Below are 19,799 nucleotides of genomic sequence, written 5' to 3'. Positions count from 1 at the left end.
ATGCCCAGACTTGAAAGTGAAAATCGGAACTCTAACTCAGAGAAGGAGGGGTGAGAGAAAGGAAGTTTTCCTCTCTTCCTCTTTTAAAAAAGCAAAGTCACTGGAACAGACCTATGTGCAATCCCTTCAGGGTGATCATCGTAAATGACCTCCTAGTGAGGCAGAATTGTGGAACCTGAAACAATGTACCTGATGCTCAGAGTTGGTCATAAACTTTTTAATATTATCAGGTGCTTCTGTCAGGAATTTCTTGAAACACATTAAGCAGTCATAAATTTGAACAGATTTTTGTGGGTGTCTTTCTTACTATTCTGACTTGAGATAATGGTGTTTTCCTAATAAAAGAAGCCATAAAAAAAAAACCCTAGACACATCAGTGGTGTAGGATATGTAGGTTCCAAGGGAAAGGCACAAGAGTTCCAATTGCAGACACCATTTGCTTAAGAGGACGGACACTGGTATCCTGCGCATTTGGAATTGCCAAATTATTTTCAATAAAAATAGAATTTCATAGAAGGAGCCTAATATTCTGCCAGGACTGTCCGAAATTACTAAAACTCTTGCTTCTATGATAAACTATTCTACTGTTAATGAAAATGTGGTTACTAGTTGTCTGTTTATAGCAGAAATGTCTACATATGGGGTGGTAAAAGAAGTCAGAATTGTAGGTATGATTTAAACCCTCTGTCTTTTTAACATGAGTTGTATACATCAGTGGTGGGTTTCAGCAGGTTCTGACCAGTTCTGGAGAACCAGTAGTGGAAATTTTGAGTAGTTCGGAGAACCGGTAGTAAAAATTCTGACTGGCCTCACCCACATCTATTCTCTGCCTCCCGAGACCCAGCTGATTGGGAGGAAATGGGGATTTCTCAGTATCCTTCCCCTGCCACGCCCACCAAGCCATGCCACGCCCACCAAGCCACACCCACGGAATCGGTAGTAAAAAATTTTGAAACCCTCCAGTGGTATCCATCATACCCACAGCTGTGCCTGCCATCTTGACATACATGCAGATGACCCCTGGCTTACAGTATGATAGAAACTAACCATCCATTTTTATAAATGCCTGATGTTTAGAGAAGAGAATCTTTTTCCCCCATTATCATGGAATTTGTTATAACGAATTTGGGCATCTCTGTCTTGTTGCTTGAAAAAAAAAAGTTTTCTACTCACTAAAGACTCCTGTCTCTCCAAATCCCTTGGATTTGGCTCTGCTATTCAGCACAGTGACAGAGGTGACAGAATGGGAATACGGTTAAAAAATCTGTCCCATTGCAATTTTCCGTGACAATTTATCCATTTTGATTTTCTCACCTAGTTTATGAACAATCCCTTGTTGGCAGGATTATTTTATCTCTGAAGGACATCCTGGGTAGATTGTTGTCTCTGGAAGCAGGCAACTGTCTAATACTTTGAGATATGAGTTCTTCCATACTGTATAACTTATGTGTGTGTTCTCTCTCTCTCTCTCTTTTTATTCCTAGGGCTTGTGCCTTACCCTCTTGCTACTTGCCATTTTTAAAAAGGCCTTACCAGCTCTTCCAATTTCTATCACATTTGGGCTAGTTTTCTATTTTGCCACAGACAACTTGGTGCAGCCTTTTATGGACGAATTAGCTTCCCATCAGTTTTATATCTAGCACCTTTTCAGCTGACCACCTGCGGACATTTTATTGAATTTAGCAAATAAAGGAGGGAGAAACTAACTTCCCCTCATTTCCTAAAACAGCTGCTAAGCTGGGCATTACTGGATTCTTCTTTGTAAAAATGGTCTCTTCAACCGGTGGGTTTTCTGCCATTTGACTGCAGTCAGTTGCATCTCTTTCAAAGGACAGTCTGTAGAAAAGATGCCATTGTTCTCACCAGCAGCACGGATTGCTCAGCCTGGGGTTCCACCTTGCACCAACCAAGAATGCTGAGGATTCATCCACTGTTAAGCGGTATGATGATAAATCAAGCAGAACTGCCTGAGAAGTGAGGGTGACACCATAACAGAAAACTATCAGCTCTTGTTAGCCTGAGGCCACTCGGAGAAGAACAATTGGGAGGAAAGAATGTTATCTTGTTTAAGGGGGGGAAAAAATCAAGCAAATAATGTCTTGCACTTTGTGTTAGTTTTTTCTTTCTTTCCAATTTAATTGTCATACTTGCGGAACAGCCTATATGCTCCTTGCCAGATCAGCACAGAACACACACATAGATTCTTTTGCCAAATTTTTTTTTGGGCGGGGGGGAAATTGGGGGGTAAGGTAGGCATATCCTGGGATCCTTTGTGTAAAAACAAAATCTCATTTCTTATTAAGCTATGTAATCTATTTCTAGAAATCTCCCCTTTCTTAAAGTATGCTGAATATCTTTTCAGCTTTCAAGTGAGTTTTATAATTTATACCAACGAAGAGGTGAGAAACTAAAAACTATCAAACCACAGAACATTGCAATGAAATCTTGGTTTTTAAAAACAAAAAAAAACCTGATTTCATTTTTTGTTCTGAAACTTTTTAAATAAATCCTTGGGACCATTTTATTTTTTAAAAATGTATATACGCATGCATGTTGCAATATAAAATTAAAAAGAACGATACGTACTATTAACTGTCTCCCAGGCCGCAATGAAGCCAGCCATCTGCATGAAAAGTACATCTCAACTGAACATACATATGGCATTGTCAAATAGGTCCTATAATTATAACATAGTTATATTTCATTCAGAAAAATTGTGGGATGGGGGAGGTGGCACAGGAAGAGTAACTTAATTTTACTGTACAATACATGTGTTCCTTGTTCAAAATATCATTCCAGAAATTTCCTAATGGGGATTTCTGTTGACGTCCTCCTTCACTCAAACAGACACACACACAAAAAAACCCATCACCAATCAGGTGCTTCCCTTGAAACCCCATCGCATATATTGCCTTTCCTTATTCAACACATGTTGAGAATGTCATCTTTTAGGCTTCAGAGGAAATTGGAGCATTTCTATATACCTGCCTAGCTTGTCCTAAAGCACCGAATAGCATCCAGCTACCTATTACATTCAGTCAATAAAATGAATAAAAATAAAAGAATAAAAGTTATCTGTTCGTGTACACCCACACATAATGTTATGTTACTATTTTGCTTGTACTGATACTTACTTGAGCATCTTTCTTTGGTTTAAGAAGCTGGGATTGTAAATATGAGACTACCAAAGAAGACTGTCAAAGTCTGGTACTACTGCTAAGCTCATCCGAGCACTATTATTGGCATTGCAAGTCTGCAGTGCAACTGCTGATAGTTTTATTGCAGAGATCGTTTGAGCCTGATCATCATACAGGTTGCTTGTTATCCACTCATCTAACACTTCAGTAAGCTATTACAGAAGTCCACATAAGCTTTCCATGAATTTCAAAGAGCTTTTGAAAACATATTTATAATAAAAGTAGGAATCTCCACTTATTGAGCCATTTTTCGGTCCTAATTCTGAAGGTGTGAAACTGGCCATTTCCCCAACATAATGTCGTCCTTGCATTGTGGGATTTTTAGAATATTGCCTGGGAGTTTTACTAACTGTATTTCCAACACTTTTGGAAGGCATCAGGTAGATTCAGGCATCCGTGGATTTCAACAATAGCATAGACTGCAAACACAGCTCCTGTGATAGAATGTTTCTTTGTGCAAACTGTTCTTTATATTTAGTAAAGTAATAATTTGGGGCAGAATTGCCTCTTCTGGGCATATTCATTTCAGTGAATTTCGTGTTCTGCCATACAGGTCAAAACACGTCATGTCAAATTTTGCAGATGTGAGCTCACTATCTCTTTGAGAACTGAATCATTGTCATACAGAACCTAAAATATGAAGGTGTGTCTGCTTTACCCAAAATTACAAGGGCCAGTGGATCTTAACGAACATAATCAACCCTAATATTAAATAACACCAAGTATTCCCTGTGGGTTTTGAGTACACATCTAAGAAATGCAAACAGGTTCAGAAAAAATGCATGCTTGTTGCAAGATGTTAAACTAGACTCAAAAAGCAATCACTTTGGACATTTAGCAAGTATCAACTTGGTTACAAATAATTATGACTCAATTTTAAGCTTCCTGGAAATCAGTTTAACTCTAGGTGGCAATAGTTCGGACACATTTAGACATCAATACCTTCTGAAAAGCCACTTTATGTAGATACTGTGTTGATCAGGCCCATAAGAGTTGCCTTAAGAATCCCTTAAAGAGGATAACTTCTGTTACCATCAAATTATTTCTGATGGTTATGGGACTATTTAACAGAAGCTTGCAAGTCAAAAAGTTTAAAAAATTATAACATGAAAGCGAAATTCTTGTACTTTTTTTTCCCCCATTGGGCTTTAGAGAGATTGTAAATGAAAGCTAAGTTACTATCTATAGCAGGATTTGAAATGTCCTAATTTTCATTGTTTGATAAACGATCAGTGCGGTGTATTCAAATGCTAGTAATTACCTAACTTCTAAGGGCTGTAGTAAGCTGAAAAAGCGGAATATTTTAGTATAAAGCATAATTTGGATGTCTTCACAAGGGATGTTCCAGCTGAGATTCTATTGTACGTGTTGCTGATGCAGCAAGAGAAAACGTTAGGGAAAGATTTTTTAGGAAAGATACATGAAGACAGATCACTTTTATTAATAAATTACTTTTGCAGTGATGCATAAAGATCATCTACGAGACATCTGTAGCACACAAACCTGTACAGAGGTGTGATTTTGTCTAGTATTACTCGTTTACAAGTAAGAATAGTGAAATGCAATAGAATTGGATTTTTAGTCCTTTTTATTTTGTTTTTCAGACACTGGTTTGTTGATTATACAAAATGAATGTGAATTAGCTTTTTAAAAACATCTTTTCAAGATATAATTTTGACAAGTTGTTGCTATTTTCCTTGTATTTATCAATTATTAATAAATAAAGCATGAATCCAGTGTCTCTTTTATTCATTGTGCTGAACACTAGTAGAAATGTTTCTGTTTCGGAGGGTTGATGTTAATTATAAACGTCTTATTATCCATATAAAAACACCTCACCTCCCTCTTTGTGGTAAGGAATAAATGCTATTTTTTTAAACTCAGGATATTTGATTCATGTATATGTATGGAGATATTTGTTTCAGTTCAAGTAGATTAAAGTCATAAAACCTTGCTAAGTTACCAACTGCAGTGGGTCATTAACAACTGTGGCAAGAAAGGTCATAATATGGGGCAAAACTCATTTAACAACTGTCTTGCTTAGCAACAGAAATTTTGGGCTCCATTATGGTCAAAAGTCGAGGACTATCTATATTGTGTTGCCAGCACTGAGAATTTTACTGCCCAAAGCCAAAACTTGGAAGTTCTTTATTAAACTATTTTGCATGTTAGTCCCACCTGCACTGTAATTATTGTGATTATGTAAATAAACAAGCATAAAAATGAATTGAAAGTTTGAAATACTAATCATAACATCAATCACTCTAGAACTGAATTTAAAACAGCACATATGTAGAATCTGACTTTAAAATCTGCAGCTAAGAATCCAACTACAGATGTGTTTATTGTAACTTATCCCCAAGGAATTATTTTCAACGCTTTTTACAAAATCCATGTATGAAAACTGCTTCTTTAGAGATCCTGATTTAACCCGTTACTCTGAAACCACAGGAGACATAATTAAGACTGAAAAGCTATTTGCATTGAACAAAGTTTTATTAGGACAAAACATATATAGGTCATGATAAGAAATGCTTAATATAGGCTTTTAAATATCAAAAACTGTTTATATTTTCCCCTCCTAATATATAAACAAAGTGCCAATAAAAGTAATTTGTTATTTATATAATATGGAGTGGTTTCAGACGGGGGCAAATTTATCCTCTCCATATTCAATACCACAAGAGGATAGAATCCAAACAACTTCAGGACATAGTCTTCCCCATTGAGCCCAAGAAAATTGCTTCTAAGGAACTAATGGGATTAACAGTTCAGCAGTGCAGCCCTATCCATGTTGACCCAAAATAGACCTTAGGAAGTTTTGTGTGACTTACATAAGTGTGTAGTAGCACAAAGCAAGCTTTTTGTTGTAGGTAGAATTGTATGTACCATATAGATTCCCACAAAATTGTTTATGACCTGTACAAGAAAATGATAGTCAAATACTATTTCTTCAGTATACACTTGGAACTCATCCTGCAGGGTAGAATGTTACAGGTCTTCTAGGGTATTAGGACAGCAGTGTAGTGTGTCTTCTCTACCAATAATGAGTTTGAACATCCAGCCAAGCTCTTTTGGAGCTACATTATACCCTGATTTTTCAGTTGACGTATAGTACTGACCAAAATTGTCAGTGCTGTATATACTTGACATATATTTGGAAAGTTTTTTTGCTAATTTGGTTTCTTGGTATCCACACAGTTGGATACCATACTGAACACAGAACATAGAATATTAAGAGTTGGAAGGGGCCTTGGAGGTTTTCTCATCCAATCCCCTGCTCCAAGCAGGAGACCCTATACCATTTCAGGCAAATAGTTGTCCAGTCTCTTTTTGAAAGCCTCTAGTGATGGAGCACCCACGATTTCTGAAGGCAAGCTATTCCATTAGGTTGATTGCTCTAACCATTAGGAATTTTCTCCTTACTTCTAGGTTGTGTCTCTTCTTGGTTAGTTTCCATCCATTATTTCTTGTCTTGCCTTTTGGTGCTTTGAAAAATAGTTTGAGCCCCTCAAATATTGGAACCAGTGGTGGGCTTCAAATTTTTTTTACTACCGGTTCTGTGGGTGTGGCTTGATGGGCAGGGGAAGGATACTGTAAAATCTCCATTCCCTCCCCACTCCAGGGGAAGGTTACTGCAAAATCCCCATTTCCTCCTGATCAGCTGGGACTTGGGAGGCAGAGAATAGATGGGGGCAGGGCCAGTCAGAATTTTTACTACTGGTTCTCCGAACTACTCAAAATTTCCACTACCGGTTCTCCAGAACTGGTTAGAACCTGCTGAAACCCATCTCTGATTGGAACACTGCTATCAAGTCTCCCCTAATTCTTCTTTTCATTAGACTAGACCAGTGGTGGGTTGCCCCCGGTTCGCACCAGTTCTATAGAACCGGTAATAAAACCGGTGGGAGGCTCCGCCCACCGACCCCGACATCCTCAAAACGTTCTGCATGCGCAGAAGAGCGTGCACACGAGCAAAGAGCCCCGCACGCGCGGCCCCACTGCGAACCGGTAGTAAAGGTAAGTAGAACCCACCCCTGGACTAGACATAATTCCTGTAACCGTTCCTTGTATGTTTTAGCCTCTAGTCCTTTAATCATTCTTGTTGCTCTTCCCTGCAATCTGTCCAGAATTTCAACACCTTTTTTATATTGTGACCAGAATTGGATGTAGCATTCCAAGAGTGGTCTTAACTAAGGCTTTGTAAAGTGGTACCGGAAACATACTGTATATTGGTTGGTTGACGAAAGTAACTTTTCTGTTGTGATATTTCAGTTTGTGTTGCCAAAGAATATACATAAATTGATTGAAATTGTATCTTTTGTGATGATAAATATTATTTCTATGCGTCTGATTCTGTCTGGACAAGACAGATGAAATTTTTTAGCATTTTTTTTTCTTATATAGTCATATGTTTTGTAGCTCTAAGTTTAGCATTTTCAAATTATACTGTTTTTAAGGGTGTGTGTGTGTGTGTGTGTATAAAAAATTTAATTGATATTTTTCTGCACATTATTACAGGCACCTGATAGGTAGACAATACAATTTACATATTTAATTAATAAATCAGAAGTTGTAAAGTATTTTCATTTGCTGGAGTGCTATAGAAAAAATGTGATGCATTTTCTGATTTCAGTGCAAAAATAATGCTATGACTCCATAAATACATCATCTTACTATGTAGTAATTCTTGGCAAGGAAAACCAATAACTGCACTTTTACATGATCTAAATTATGCTTAACTGTAAATAAGCTTAACTTCCACCATATAAATATCCTCTTTAGGGAGAAGGAACTCCCTAAACACACTTTTAGCTAGTTTTCATCTGCTTAAGAAGCAGCTGGAAATGGTTGCTTACTAAGTAAAATGCATCAAGTCAGCAAATCAGGGATCTTTCTCTGACAGAATCATAGAGTTCAAAGTACCGTTAGGCCATCAAGTTTAACTCTTGCCTAGTTGTGGGATTCCAGTTAAAATAACCCCAATAGCCTCTGCCAGAACACTTTTATTGAAACTGAATCCACACATGCTTTTTCTGCTGTTCTACCATATGCTAAGCATTGCACATTCAACTTATCTATTTTTAATGTTGATTGAGGTAATTTAAATTCCTTCTTATCCTACAAGGGAACATTCATAGAGCTAACAATCTCTGTAAAACACTATTCAGTAATCAAATGAACCAATCACTAGTTAGAAAATCCCAGGAAACATTAAAACATATGCTCTGCTCTTCTAGTGTTTTTATTTCTGCTCTTCTCAGCATTTCTTTCTGAACCTAAGGTAATTGCAGACTAAAAAATTCACAAGGAACATCAAATAAAAACCAGTGGAGAATATATGATGCCTTGTTTGACGTGAACTACAAAGCTGTAATTCTCAGGTACTGAATTCCCAGATCCTATGAGCTACGTAAGCGTACAGTCACCAATTATCTAAACTATTTTAAGAGCAAAACTGGACTGTTGTCATAGCAACAGCCAATCCTTTTCATCTCACTTCCTGCAGTACCATCTTGGATAACACACTTTGGCGTCATGTGGGCACTGGTCGGCTAAGTGAAAAGCAAGTCAGCTGTCTGATGAGAGACCTTATCTCTTCACCTAATAGAAGAATAGTGATATATTAAGACTAGAAATACATTACTATTCTGCCTAAGCAAATGCAGAGGTGGGCAGGAAGATCAGGGGCTCCTCATAAAATGATATATAAATTGCAAGCCAGGAAGGAATTTTCACTCTCAGTGGGTTAACCATAGAAACATCTGAAAGGCTTCCTTCATGTCTCCCTGACAGCTAAAATGGAGAGAGATTAGGAGGAAAACCAGTAGGGAATATATATTTTTATGTGTACTTGCAGGAGTGCAAGTTTAATCATTCTGGCATATGACTCACAGGGTGTTGTACATAATTGGCTTGGTCCCTGGAGCCATATTTTTGCTTCTGGCTTCATTATTCTCTGCAAGCAACTGCTTTACACCCAACTCTGCTTGGGAAGTCCCTGGGTCTCAGCAAAGCAAAACCAGAGCGGAACTGAAATGACTTTTGCTTAGAACATTGCTGAGACATTTATTTTCTCCCTGTCCTAGAAAAATAAAAGGCAATTATAATCATATTGGCCTATGAGGGAAACGGAAGGGACGTGGTGGCTCAGTGACTAAGACACTTAGCTTGTCAATCAAAAGGTTGGCAGTTCAGTGGTTCGAATCCCTAGTGCTGCATAACGGGGTGAGCTCCCGTTACTTGTCCCAGCTTCTGACAACCTAGCAGTTCGAAAGCACATAAAAAATGCAAGTAGAAAAATAGGGACCACCTTTGGTGGGAAGGTAACAGCGTTCCGTGCGTCTTTAGCATTTAGTCATGCCGGCCACATGACCAAGGAGATGTCTTCAGACAGCGCTGGCTCTTTGGCTTTGAAACGGAGCTGAGCACCGCCCGCTAGAGTCAGGAATGACTAGCACATTTCTGCAAGGAGAACCTTTATCTTTACCTTATGATATGAGGGAAATGTCTGAGTGTTATTTGAATTAGAATCAACCAAAATGACACATAAAGTATTCAGGTTCTGCAAGACTCTTATCAGGCATGGCATTATATAAAATGGGATTTGGAATATTTTTTTAAAATACTCAAATTAGGCCAGATAACTAAATTATGAGATATGCAATTCAAAAAACCTAGGCGTTAATGGACTGAATGCAGGGTTCATTTCAGGAGGAGGCAGTATCAGATTCAGAGATACGGGAAATGTTTCAGCCTTCAAAGCAGGACATTTTGATCCCATTCTATCTCTTGCCATAAACACACAAAATAAATGGCTGTTGGGTTGCCAACCCATAAAAACCAAATTTTACCAAAAAGGAAAGAAAGCTTCTCTATTGCCAGTAGTAAAGAAGGAGCTCATTCCTGACTACCTCTTGTAACAATGTTTCCCATCTCTGAAGAAATTCAATAAAAATCCACCAATTCTTTACCCACAATCCGTTTTTGGGAACTAACCAGGAGGTAGGTCTTTTCACAGGTATTGGATGAGCTTCCAAGCACCTGTTTAGCTCCTGGATCCTTATCATCCTCATAATCTTCCCTTACATCTGCCTTGGGACCCATGGATTTTGCCTGTTTAATTTAGCCAAATGTTTAAACTGGTGTCTTACTGGGAACTGCCTCTGAATTTTTAAATTAACTCAAACATGATAAGGGAAACCAAACTTGGATGACTCCTCCATCTTTTCAATTTCTTATTGCTTGAAGAAACTGGACAAGTTTAACAAGGAAGATTGTTATTTCACAAGTTCTCAGGCCACATCTAGAAGTTGTGCTATGTGATCAGCAACATTGCACATTTAGGAAGGTGTGCAGCAGTTGGTATATGGAGACTGTTTGTAGTAGAATGTGAAGGCCAACCATGTGCAATGTTTCCTTTTATTATTTCTCTTTTTGCATCATAACAAAAATGTTTGATATAGTTATTGTCAGGCTGTATTCACGCAACATGTTTGCGTGAACCATAATTTTCTTAATCCAATTTTCTGGGCTGACAATCATAACCCAATCATAAACTTAACCTATAACATAACCTAAACCTAAACTTAACCTAAGGTGTGATTGATTAATTTGTGGTTCATGCAAACATAGCCCTTGAAGAGGGCTTTTTATGCTAAACAACACACTTGTAAAGCCAACTACACAGAACTGGGTTACAACTCTGGTTATTAGTATTTTAAATGAATCTGGTGGTTTTAGTAAAAATGTATTAAGATGTGTCTGCTCGCTCTGAGTTGCAAGTGATTACAGTACTTTAAACCCTGATTATGTGAAGCTGAAGAATTCCTGACAGAAGACTGGCCAAAGTATCTTCTACAGACATCTCTAAACTTTCTATATACAGCTTCCATGCATGCCTAAAAACTGGACCAAACTAAATGGCAACGTTGCAATTCATTTGCCATGTACCCAGTTTAGCTCTGCCTTTAATGCCTCTAAGGGATGAAAAGGAACTATAATTTTAAAATGAAGGAAATTAAGAGCCTTTTTATTATGGAAACCTGAAGCCCCCCCTGGGGACCAAAGATGTTCAAATCAGAGCCATTATGAATGATCACTGGTCAGTGTCAGATTAAGGGTGGAGTTGATCAAATTCCTCACTTTGTGATCAAGATCACTGGGTGACTTTGGGATGTTTCCTTTTTTCACAACATGAAGAATAAAAATGGGTTGAAGGAGGAGAAATAATCAGGCATGTTGACCTAAACTTCTTGAAGAATAGGTGAAAATATAGCAAACAGAAACAAGTCATAAGACCTGAACCTGTTAGTAATATCTGTAGGAGAGACTGGGCAGGCATTAGAGAAGATACACTATTGTGAAGTACTACTGATTGGCCATTCCTTCCAGTGAGATTGTTGGTTAAAATCTTTTTGGAGATTTTAGAAGAAACATATTATCCTGCAAATCCTTTAGTTGTTCAGAAAAAAAATGACTCAAAGGGAGAGATGCAGTAATAACTGAGTTGATATTAAGCAACAATAAGGCTTGTTTACTTTTTGGTTAGCGTGTCATGTGGACCCAACAACATGGACTCAGGACAATGTGTGAACCTAGGCAACCTAAGAAAAGGCATGTTAGGACAGAGGGTGAGTGCTACAAACTAAGGCTGAAAACATCTTGATTGGTGATGCAGGTCTGGTGTTTTAATAATTTCGGTGGATAACATTGCTGCTATGCTAATTGAATGACATTTATTTGTCTTCATTTATCCATCCTATCCCTCTTGAAGCGGAACTTAATAGCATGGTTCAGATTTCTGCCACTGCATCTCCATTACATAGCCAGGTGCATTTAGCAAAGCTGGCCAACCAGTCTCTTACCCCTCCATTATAGCTGGGTGCTTTTGACAAAATTGCTTTTGCATAGGTAACCTTGACATTTGTGGCAGGGTCGTGTTGCATGGCTATAAAAGCAAAAGGTCTTGGAGCTGGTTTATTATTGCATAATTTTCCAGAGGACAGCCCTGAAGTCTCTCCTCCCACTCTTACTAAAGAACGATTTCATTTTATGATTCCATTCTGAGAATTGGGAATGTGCTAAATGCTCTGTGGTGCATGTATTTAGAACATTAATCCTGAGTAGTTCTACATATTTTGAAACCTCAAACGAATGAGATAATCTGGATTGTCAGATGTAAATGCCTTATTCCCTAATGTGTAAATAATGTATATATGGGATATCAGGGGTTAACTTATTCTTTGACTCTTAATGTATTCATAATTCACCACTCCCACTCTTGGCTCCACCCTTTGTATATATAAGGAGCCACCTTCACCATTTTCTTTGCTTCTATCTGTGAATATTCAGTGAATATAGAATGCCTATTATAATTAAAGAGAAATATATTTAAACCTCTAACTCTTATTATTATTATTGAGTCTGATCCTGAAAATATTGCAACAAGCTGGTAGCAGAGGATGGTTAATTGACTCAATAAATATCTAAAAATGTCTAAGAAAGATAGGCCCAACACCAGGGCCTACAGCAAAGAAATAGAAACTGAACAAGAAATAATCAACGAATCCACAAACGCGATTTCGAGAGAATCCGGAGAATACACCACTGAAGAAGAAGAATTAATAAATGAAAATGATGGCCAGGAGGAAATCGAAATAGAAAATAACGAACTCAGGTCAGAGATATTGAAGTTATTAAAAAGCCAGAAGAATGATGAAAGCCTCATCGCGAACCTCCAAGAAATGCTGAAGAACAGCGGAGCAGCGAGAGAGAAAAACATCGCTAAAGAGAAACCCAAAGACCAAAAAACTGTGAGTGATATGACTACAGAGAAAGTCGTTATGAAAAAGAAAAAATGTGATCCCGCGCGAAATTTTGAATGGCAGCCATCTTGGTTTCAACAAGCCTCCAAAGTGAGCGAAGCAGAGCCAATCAAAATGCTCAGTTCAAAATTTCTGGCGCGAAAAACGTTATCAGACAACGAAAGTGAAAAGGAGGATTCAAACTCTTCGGAAGAGCCAGAATCAGAAAGTGAAGACGACTTAACGAAATCCCAAGTAAAGTCAGCAATGAAGACGCTTTTTGCTGCATTTGGGCCAAAATTAAAAATTTCCAAAGCGCCAACGAAGAAGCAAGCGAACAAGCCGATACTTCAAGACCTGCACGCTCCCATCCTGACTTCGAGAGCGACGACGCCCGAGCCCAGAGAGCCATGTCGATTCCGTCCTACACCGCAGACCGAAGCAAGTGCCAACGCACCCAAAAGAAAGAGAAGAACAGTCGCCGCCATCAGAACTCCTAAGACCGAGCCAGAGACCGACTCGTCTGAAGAGGAGCGGAGCGAGCGAGCTACAATGGAGAGAACCTTCCACGATGACGCCAAAGAAGAAATGAACAACGCGCATGTGCGAAACTACGTAGACGGTCCGGAAAGACTTGAACTAGCCAGAGAACCGCGCAGACTCGTTGCGAGCATCCCCATGCCGTTTTGCAATTTCCTACACTTGCGAGACCACGGACTACCTCAGGTTGTAAGTAATGGACAAAATAATGTGGGAAACTTACCCAGTGACTTCCCAAAACTTAGGGTTGATGGCATTAATTTGCAAGAATGGTATCAACAGCTCCAGGTTGTCTTTATGAAAGAAAATTTACTATTTTTTATCACTAGTCCCCCAAGAAGACCTTGGACTTTAAAAATAGATTGTTTACACCATAAGGCATTTTTCTTAATAATATCTAGCGTGTCTCCTGCAATGTATCATAGCATCAAACCAAATCTAACTGTTTCAGAAATAATTCAATGCATGTTTAATTTGTTTCACAGCGATAGTGTAGCTACCACCACAAGAATGTCTAAGGACTTCTTTTCTTCCAGAGTAAAACCAGGGGTTTCCATAAGTGAGCATTTAATATCTTTAAACAAAATAAGAGCTGAGCTGCATTTGAGGGGGGAAGTGATTTCAGATCAAACAATGAAAAGTGTTATTATCAATTCACTTGATTCATCATGGGATAGTTTTATGTCACACTTAGACACCATCAATCTAGGATATTTATCAATAGAAAGTCTGTCTAACAAATTGATAGCAGAAGACAATTCAAGAAAAAATCGTTATAGCAATCACACAGAACACAAATCTTTTAGGAAGGTAGCTTTCCAAGAAAAATATAATGAAACTTTTAAATGCCACAATTGTGGGTCCAGGGAACACAATAGAAGAGATTGTCCCAAAATTTCAAAGGAAAGACATAGATCAGAATATAGGAATAAATACAATTATAGACAGTCTTCCACAGATAGACATAAATATAGAAGCCCACCAAATTACAGAGAAAGTAGAGGGGGCAGAGAAAATTCAAAAGAGAGAAAATCTGGTTCACTGAATGGACTAAATAAACAAGACAGCACTAAAACGCAACAAAATGAGAACAATAATTGGCTTATTGATTCTGGGGCAACTAATCACACCACTAATAACAAAAATATATTGTCTTCATTTACAGAAGATAAGTTTGTAATAAAGGTAGCTAATCAAGAAAAAGTTCAAGTATTAGGCAGAGGGAATGTGACCTTGCCTGGTCTAGGAAAAATAGAGGGGGTATTGTTAATACCAGAAATACCTCATAACATACTAAGTGCCATAAAACTAAGCAGAGATTCTGACATCAATATAGTTTTCTCAAAGGGAAAAGCAACTTTAGAGAAGAATAAAACAAATGTAGGCACTGTGATGATTAAAGGAGGCCTACCCTATCTAATAACAAAAGAAAGATGGTTACATAACATTGATTCAAATATGGAAGATTGTATTGAGGCAGATGATGAAAATATTAGTAACAGTGACAATGATGAATGTAAAATATCTCATGATCACACAGATACACACAATGAGAAGAAACCAAAAATAGGTAAACCAATTCATGATGAGTGTGCTCACATCTTACATAGGAAGTTAGGACATGCAAGTTTTCCTGTAGTACAAAAAATGACTGAACACGCAGAAGGTGTCAAAATAAAAAATTGTGAAAATTATTTGGAATGCTCAGTATGTAAATCTACTAAACTAAAAACTAGTCCCAGGCCAAAAAAATCCACCAGATCAACTAACAAAATTTTTGACTTAGTACACATGGACTTAGTTGGCCCATTAACTCCATCAATCACTTATAGAAAACGTTACTTCCTAACAATAGTAGACGATTACAGTCGCTATGGTTTTGTTTACACATTAAAACACAAGGATGAAACCTTTCAAAAATTTAAGGAATTTTACAAACGCATAGAAACACAACATAATATCAGAATAAAACAAATTATGACAGATAGGGGATGTGAATTCATGTCTAAAGAATTCTCCCAATGGTTAAAGGATAGAGGAATGCTACATTACACGTCTAGTCCATTTTCTGCGTTCCAGAACGGGATTGCAGAGAGAAAGAATTCCACATTACAAACCATGATTAGGTGCACATTAGAGGATGCTGGTTTAGGCAAACAATTTTGGTCAGAAGCCTTACATTATTCAAATTACACTCAAAATAGAACCTGGTCCAGTATTGTGAATAAGACACCATATGAGGTGATGTATAATAGGAAACCAAAATTAGCACACATGCACATATTTGGGGTCACTGCAGACGTACACATACCTAAACAGTTGAGAAGAAAGGGAGAAAACGTATCCAGAAGACTAAGATTTATGGGATATGAAACTGGCACCAAAGGGTACAGATTCATTGATAATAATAACAAATTTATAGTTTCCAGAACAGCTGTGTTCCATGAACAGGCCAACTGGTCTAAATTACATCTTAATGAAATATTTCCAAATAAATGCAAAGATACAAAATCTCGTGAGGAAGGGACAATAGAAAATCAAAATATCAACAAAAATAAAAACAAAACCAAAACATGGACAAATAGTCAACACAAAATAAAGACAGACACATTAACAAAAAAGGAAGCAAGATATTTGCATGACTACCATAGCAAACCTGAAAGAACTATTAGGAACAACAGAAATCAAATACCAAATAAATACAGAGATTACATAATGCATATGGATGGTGAACAAATAACACCTAATACATATGAGGAAGTATTAAAACTCCCTCGTGAAGAAAAGGAAAAATGGGAACTAGCTATGAAAAAAGAGATGGAAAGTTTGCAAGGATTAAATGTATTCACACCTGCGATTGCACCTAAAGATAAAACAATTATTGGTACCAGGTGGATTTATAAAATTAAGAACCTAGAAGGAGGCAATACCCTATACAAAGCTAGATTGGTTGCACAAGGTTATGCACAAAAATATCCGGAGGACTATACTGACACGTACTCCCCCACAGTAAGAACAGAGAGTGTTAAAACAGCTCTAGTAGTAGCATCCGCACTCAATCTTGATGTATTTCAATATGACATACAGACTGCGTATCTACACGCAAAACTAGATAAGGAAATATATGTAAGAGCACCTCACAGTCAATACACTAATAAAAATGAAATTTGGCTATTGAACAAGAGTTTATACGGATTAAAGCAATCTGGCAAAAGATGGTACGATTGCTTGGTAAAAGTACTTAAGACCATGGATTTCAACGCTACCACTGCTGATAACTGTTTCTTTGTCAAAAAGAGTGATGATTACATTGAATTTGTATTGATTTATGTAGATGATATTTTATATATAGGAAAACACAAAGAGAGAAGAGAAATCTTTGTAAACAAGCTAAATGAACATTTCTCGTTGAAATCTCTAGGTAAAGTAAACAAATACCTTGGTGTACAAATTAACAAAACTAGAAGGGGATTCAAACTTACTCAGAAAGATAGGATTATTGAACTTCTAAACAAATGCAATTTAAACAATGCCAAACCCTGTGACACTCCTATGCAAACTGATTTCCTTAGAAATACTGATGAATCTTCCCCTGAATTCAAGGATAATACATTTTATAGATCAGTCATAGGTTCACTTCTTTATATATCTAATTGGACTAGGCCAGATATTGCATTACCACTCAATTTATTATCAAGGCACGTTAGCAAACCAACAATGTATCACTGGGAAGCTGTCAAAAGAATTTTAAGATATCTGAAAAGTACATTAGACTTTTGCCTAGTATTAGAACCTAGTGATAATAAAGAACCAAAACTTACATGTTACGCAGATGCGGATTGGGCTGGTGATATATCATGCAGAAAAAGTACTTCTGGTTATATTTTTCTGTTAAATGACTGTCCAGTTTACTGGTACACTGGTAAACAAGAACTGGTAGCCACTTCGACCACAGAAGCGGAATATGTTTGTTTATCCAAAGCTGCAAATAACCTTGTATGGTTTAATGATTTAATTTCAGATGTTTGGAAAAAACCTGCTTTGCCTTTTGTTATGCATGAAGACAATAAAGCAGCCATTGAAATATCTAGATCCGATGCCATTGGACAAAGATCCAGGCATATAGATATAAAATTTAAGCATGTGAGACAATTGTCTCAAGATGGATTTATCAAAGCAGTGCATTGTGATACCTCTGAACAATTAGCTGACATATTGACGAAGCCTTTACCTTCTAAACAGCACAAATACTTAACTTCCAAATTGTATGTCTTATATTGTCCTGAATCTGAATGTAATTGGTGTTGTATAGCGAACCGGCATTTAGAGGGGGATTTGTCAGATGTAAATGCCTTATTCCCTAATGTGTAAATAATGTATATATGGGATATCAGGGGTTAACTTATTCTTTGACTCTTAATGTATTCATAATTCACCACTCCCACTCTTGGCTCCACCCTTTGTATATATAAGGAGCCACCTTCACCATTTTCTTTGCTTCTATCTGTGAATATTCAGTGAATATAGAATGCCTATTATAATTAAAGAGAAATATATTTAAACCTCTAACTCTTATTATTATTATTGAGTCTGATCCTGAAAATATTGCAACATGGATAATCTCAGAACCTCTTTATTCTTTTTCTTTTATGTTCTTAGCTATCATCGGATGGCATTGACAACTTTGTCACCACCATTGCCACATCAAATTTCCCACTCTTTAACCAATAGACTCCTTTCCATATCTGAAGTACTTAATCTGACAAAAACGGGGGGGGGGAGGAATAAACCCTCTTCAGCATATGGTCCAAATCAAATACTGAAGCATCTGGAAAGAAACTTAAATCTTAAAAGCATTACACCAAACTGAAATATCTAACCAATCCCCTTTTAGACCAATCCTCTCTTTATACAATATTGTTTTAGCATCCTGCTTCAATTTAGAGAATATAATTTAGTTGATTGATTAATTGGATGGATGATTGGTTAATAAACAGTGGCAGCTGATATCTCTTCCCAAATCAAAAAGAGGAAGTAATTTGAATTCTAGTTGCCCAGCTTGGTCTGGTTACTTCTGACTTAGATGGAAGTATAATTCACTTAGAAAAGAAATTAATTACAAATATCCAGACTGCATACTTTAAAAAATAATTATTTTGATTACATTATTATTCTTATGGCTGGTCACACAGCCAGATGCTTAGGCTGGATGTGACATTTTTATTTATTCCTGGTTTACAGTATTATATACCTGTACTAGGCAAAAATAATAAATGGCTAGCCATCAGCACAGGAGACAAATGGATGGTGTTTATAACATTTATCTTGCTTTAATTTCAATGTTGGTAATGTAAAACACAAAATTCTTAACTCCTGCTTTGAGGAAAATGGCAAGGATAGGCCTCTAAGGTCACTCAGATTCAAGCTTCCCCCAAAAGCTCATTTTTATTTAGTGGAGTGACCAAAGCATTTTCATTTTATTCAGTGGAGATTTAATTCTCACACATTTGTCAACTGTATGGTTCAGAAATTATATTAAACCATAGTTTACTTAACAGCAATGTGTTAAATAAATCACAAAGGGTGATTTAGGCATCCATTACAATATGTTTATTAGGTTTTCTGGTTTAATTACTTTATAAACCCAAGGGTGTAATTATAGTTCATAGTTTAGCATGTTGTTTGAACCCAGCCAATTATGGTTAACTATATACTTAAACATATCATATTCTGGACAATATGTGAATTCAGACAATACTAAATTTGATCTATCCTTGACAAAAATGTGGTCTTGGATTATATAAAGCCTTTGCTGAAAGTAATTTCCTATCATATTACTTTTTCCATTACAACTAAAAGCAACTTTCTTTATTTTCAACATTTATAAGACAGTCCAACTGGGCGACATATAGCATAAAAAACAAACAATAAACCAACGTACACATTCCTATATAACATTATACATATACAATATATAAATGCAAAATATAAAACAGCAACCAAGAATTATGTTCATTAGCAAACCAAAGAAAATCAAATTCGCATAGATATTTTAGTGAATTTGCACTTAAATTGAAAGTTCTTGGATGCTTTCCAAACAGATCGTGTTAGCTAGATTTTATGGAGAATCATTTTTAGTATTTTTTTTTAAATGAAAACTAATGCCACCTATAAGTCGCCAACAGATGACAGTACTGATGTGCTAGAAACTCTGCCATGCTCTTTAGAATCTATTCTTTCACTTCAGTTGGCAGAA

At 36.9% G+C, this 19,799-nt stretch overlaps 1 protein-coding gene across 1 annotated transcript in view; it reads left to right on the top strand.

Moving 5' to 3' along the window:
* PSEN1 (presenilin 1) overlaps positions 1-4,934 on the top strand; it is a 35,983-nt gene extending 31,049 nt beyond the window's left edge. Inside the window, exon 11 of the mRNA XM_034417716.2 lies at positions 1,485-4,934. Coding sequence (XP_034273607.1) covers positions 1,485-1,640 — 156 coding nt within the window. The 3' untranslated portion in view covers positions 1,641-4,934. The remainder of the gene's footprint in view (positions 1-1,484) is intronic.
* Positions 4,935-19,799: the final 14,865 nt, after the last annotated feature.

Source organism: Pantherophis guttatus, chromosome 1, assembly GCF_059756535.1.
Source record: "Pantherophis guttatus breed Tessera chromosome 1, ASM5975653v1, whole genome shotgun sequence".
NCBI classification, from domain to species: domain Eukaryota; kingdom Metazoa; phylum Chordata; class Lepidosauria; order Squamata; family Colubridae; genus Pantherophis; species Pantherophis guttatus.
Note: the sequence above shows the minus strand (reverse complement) of the source record. Positions and strands in the feature narration are given on the sequence as shown.